The following is a 3,890-nucleotide window of genomic DNA, read 5'->3' on the forward strand; positions in this document are numbered from 1 at the left end:
AAATAGGATACGAGAAAGTAAATGAAACTAACGTGTAACTAAAACTTGAGAAAGGTATGTATAACTCTAAAAGAAAAACAAAGACCAGAAAAAGACTAATAAGAGGCATCAAATCTGTTTGAATATGATACACACGTCATATGATAAATGCTCGTGTAGTGATTTGCATCATATAAAAACCAAAAGTTATACAACAAAATCTAAACATAATACAAACTCTAAAATCTATCAAAGATTGATAAGCTACTAATCTAGTATACATTGTAACTGTTAAAATTAATAATAATAATAATAATAATAATAATACAAACGTATATTTACACCTTATCAAATAAATCAAAATTATAAAAAATTACGTACACACTTCTAGTTCCTAATATAAATCATAATGTATAAATTTTCATAAATATAGGGAAAAAAATAAGAAGAAAGAAAGTGTGTTCGTAAATTGGACACCACACAAAAAAGGTGGTGATCTTACTCGTCACTAATGCTTGTTGAACCGTCGCGTCGAACCATGGTCCCATTTATATTCTCATAACCACCTATAATGAAGTAATAATTATAAAATTCTACACACCACAAAACCCAAACCCGGGTCCCAGTTTCGGGTCAACCCGTTTTTCCAACGCTCTTTTCTCACCAGACGCCTTGGTTTGAACGTTTTCCTTAAGTCAAACTTTGTCGCTTTCATAATAATAAAATAATAATAATAATACTAGAATAAAATAAATAATAAATGACAATAATACTAATCCCCCTAATTTCATTCTTTATAGACAGAAACTGTTTGATAAGTCATACATTTGAAACTTACATCCACTTTCAATATTGGCATCCTTTTGACAGTTGACTCAACATTCATGAGTACAAAGATTAGATTTCTCTTCTATTTCCCATGAACATGTTACATGTTTATGTTATTTAATTTATTTGTTTATGCAAATAATTTCGATTTGATGTAATCTATGTAATCTGTTAAGGTTTTGTGTAGTTGTAATTCTGTACTAAATTACTAATACTAATATTATGTTTTTTTGATTGTTATGTTATGTAACTTAGATTTTGTGCAAGTAAATAAAGATTAAAGAAATGAAACCGAGTGGTTGCAGTGATATGGACGATGATTTTTTCGACACGCGCGAGATGTTTGCATCGTTATCGGATTCTGATTCTGATTCGGATTCGGATTCGGATTCTGAACGCTCGTCCAACGAGTGTTCGACTTCCGGGTTTAAATATGATTCGTGGATGGGGAATTTGGATAGTGTTAATGAACGTCGTCACAAGTTTATTAAATCCGTTGGTTTAAGTTCTAAATGGTTGGTAAAAGACGAAGAACCCGAACCCGAAAAGGATGTTGTTCGTGATGATTCGGAAGAAACAAAAGATGTTAAGGAGGCAGAACATGTTGAACAAGTTCCGAATGTTGAAGTTGAAGACGCGTGTTTGATCCGACAGCCTTCGTTGTCGTGTTGGTCGAATTTAGGGACCGAATTAGCGCCATCGGGTTCGGTTAAAGAATTAGATGAAGATTCATCGATGAAACAGTCTTTTGATTTTGGATCCTCTTCATCACGTAGAGAAAGTGAAAATAGTAGTTTGTTAGATAGAAGAAAGAAAGTCAAAAAGGGTTGGCTTCAAAAACTAAACGTTATGGCACGAATGATCGAACATCAAATGGAACCAACGGCAACGATATCGAATGGTGTGTCGTGTAACCGAGAGATAATCGTGCACACGAATAAGAAGAAATCGAAAGAGTTATCGTCGGTGTACGCTACACAAGATTTCTCGGCACATAACGGGACAATTTCGGTGTTGAAGTTTAGTCATGATGGGAGATACTTAGCGAGTGCGGGTAGTGACGGTGTTGTGCGTGTGTGGGCGGTTTGTGAACAAGAGGATACGAAGGAGTATGATATTGTGGGGAATGATTCGTCGGTATACTTTTCGACGAATCATTTATCGGAACTGGCCCCGATTAAGGTGGATAAAGAGAAGCATAGGAAGATTAAGAAATCTTCGGAATTGACTTGTGTTATTCTGCCGCCTAAAGTGTTTAGAATCTTGGAGAAACCGGTACATGAGTTTCATGATCATGGTGGTGAAATCTTGTCCCTCTCATGGTCCAAAAAAGGGGTTAGTAAATTCACATTCTATTTTTGTTACCTGTTATTTTTCTTTATTTATTAATAATTAATAATCTTGTACCTTTGCATTGGAAAATCTTGAATAATGTGTTATGAACTTCATGTTACAGTATCTATTGTCATCATCGGTCGATAAAACGGTTCGATTGTGGCAAATCGGACGCCAAGAGTGCATCAAGGTTTTCACTCATAACAATTTCGGTAAGTTTATTACCAATATATTTGTTTATAGACCGTTTACATTTCACACTTTTTATTAACCGGGTTCATTATGGTTATGTTTGCAGTTACATGTGTGGAGTTTAATCCGGTGGATGAGAATCATTTCATCAGCGGATCGATTGATGGAAAAGTACGAATCTGGGAAATCGACGGTTGTAAAGTTATAGATTGGACTGAGAATCGCGAAATCGTGACCGCAGTTTGTTATTATCCAAACGGAAAGGTTCGTTTATGTTCGTTTAAATTTGTTACAGCTAAATAAATTCATTAGAACATAAATTAATGTTCTGTTTTATCATATTACAGGGGTGCATTGTTGGAACATTAGATGGGAACTGCAGTTTCTACGACATCATAGGTAAAGATCCTAAATTTTTAAGAAAGATTTAGACATGTTTAATTGTTGGATAATTTCATAATTAATATTGAGAATTTTTGTTTTTAGATAAACGGCTGCAAATTGATGCACACACAAGTGTAATGTGTAGAAAAAAGTGGCCAAGACGAATAACTGGATTCCAATTCTGTCCAACCGATACGAGGAAAGTTATTGTTTCATCGGCAGATTCACAAGTCAGAGTTCTTTGTGGAGTCAATGTTGTCGGCAAATTCAAAGGTAGTGTACCTCGTACAACATTTAACTTCAATTTTAATTTACCTTTTAAATACTTGTTTCCTAAGGTTAAACCACATTATCCTTTATCTTTTTTTTTTCTTTTTAAATTTGTCTTTACTGCTACTTTACAACCAATCAAATCACGTTATTTAATAAGTTTTACACGTGTCAACAGGTAACAGGAGTTCCGGAAGCCAGATGTCCGCATCCTTCACAGCGGACGGAAAACACATCGTGTCCGCGGGAGATGACTCAAACATCTACATGTGGAATCACATTAGCTCCGATAAACTAATCGCGAAGGCAAAAAGTAATTTATCAAGTGAAAGCTTCTTTTCTGATAACGCAACTGTCGCAGTCCCTTGGTGTGGGATCAAAAGCATAGCGGCCGCATTTCCATCACCAAGACTGACACCCGGTGCCGAAAATATTCGGAGAAGCACGATAAACTCGCCTAGGAAACCCTCTTTGACCCCTAGCCGAAGCTTTTTCTTGGAATCAATGTTGAAGAGTCCAACTTTTCCTGCTGAAACGTTGCCCGATCCGAATCAAGTTTGCGTTTCGCCCTCAATGAGGAAATCTGAGTACAAGTTCTTAAGGAGTGCGTATCGGAGCACGTTCGTTGCGCCACACACGTGGGGTTTGGTGATTGTTACCGCAGGAAAGGACGGGCGGATTAGGACGTATCTCAATTACGGGTTACCAGTCCGGCTATGATTTAACCGTATCATGTCGTGTCGGGTATTATATTAAAAAGGAATTATAATTATTATTATGGTACATAAATTATTGTATGTGCAAGATGGTGTTTTTCTGTAGTTTCTTGTGTATTGTGTAAAAATGAAATTCAAGACTCGAACACGCCGTGACATATGATGTTTATTTGTAAGTTATACTTA

At 35.9% G+C, this 3,890-nt stretch overlaps 1 protein-coding gene across 1 annotated transcript; it reads left to right on the forward strand.

Annotated features, from left to right (window-relative positions):
- The first annotated feature begins 441 nt into the window (after window positions 1–441).
- LOC143604111 (uncharacterized) lies at window positions 442–3,890 on the forward strand. Its single transcript, XM_077080694.1, has 6 exons — window positions 442–2,142; window positions 2,264–2,354; window positions 2,441–2,598; window positions 2,682–2,733; window positions 2,821–2,991; window positions 3,167–3,890. Exons 1-6 carry the CDS (start codon window positions 1,093–1,095, stop codon window positions 3,706–3,708), a joined length of 2,064 nt encoding a protein of 687 aa, XP_076936809.1. The 5' UTR covers window positions 442–1,092; the 3' UTR covers window positions 3,709–3,890.

Source organism: Bidens hawaiensis, unplaced genomic scaffold (genome assembly GCF_021521415.1).
Source record: "Bidens hawaiensis isolate Kalapana, Puna unplaced genomic scaffold, B.hawaiensis_p1.1 tig00001961_1, whole genome shotgun sequence".
Lineage (NCBI taxonomy): Eukaryota > Viridiplantae > Streptophyta > Magnoliopsida > Asterales > Asteraceae > Bidens > Bidens hawaiensis.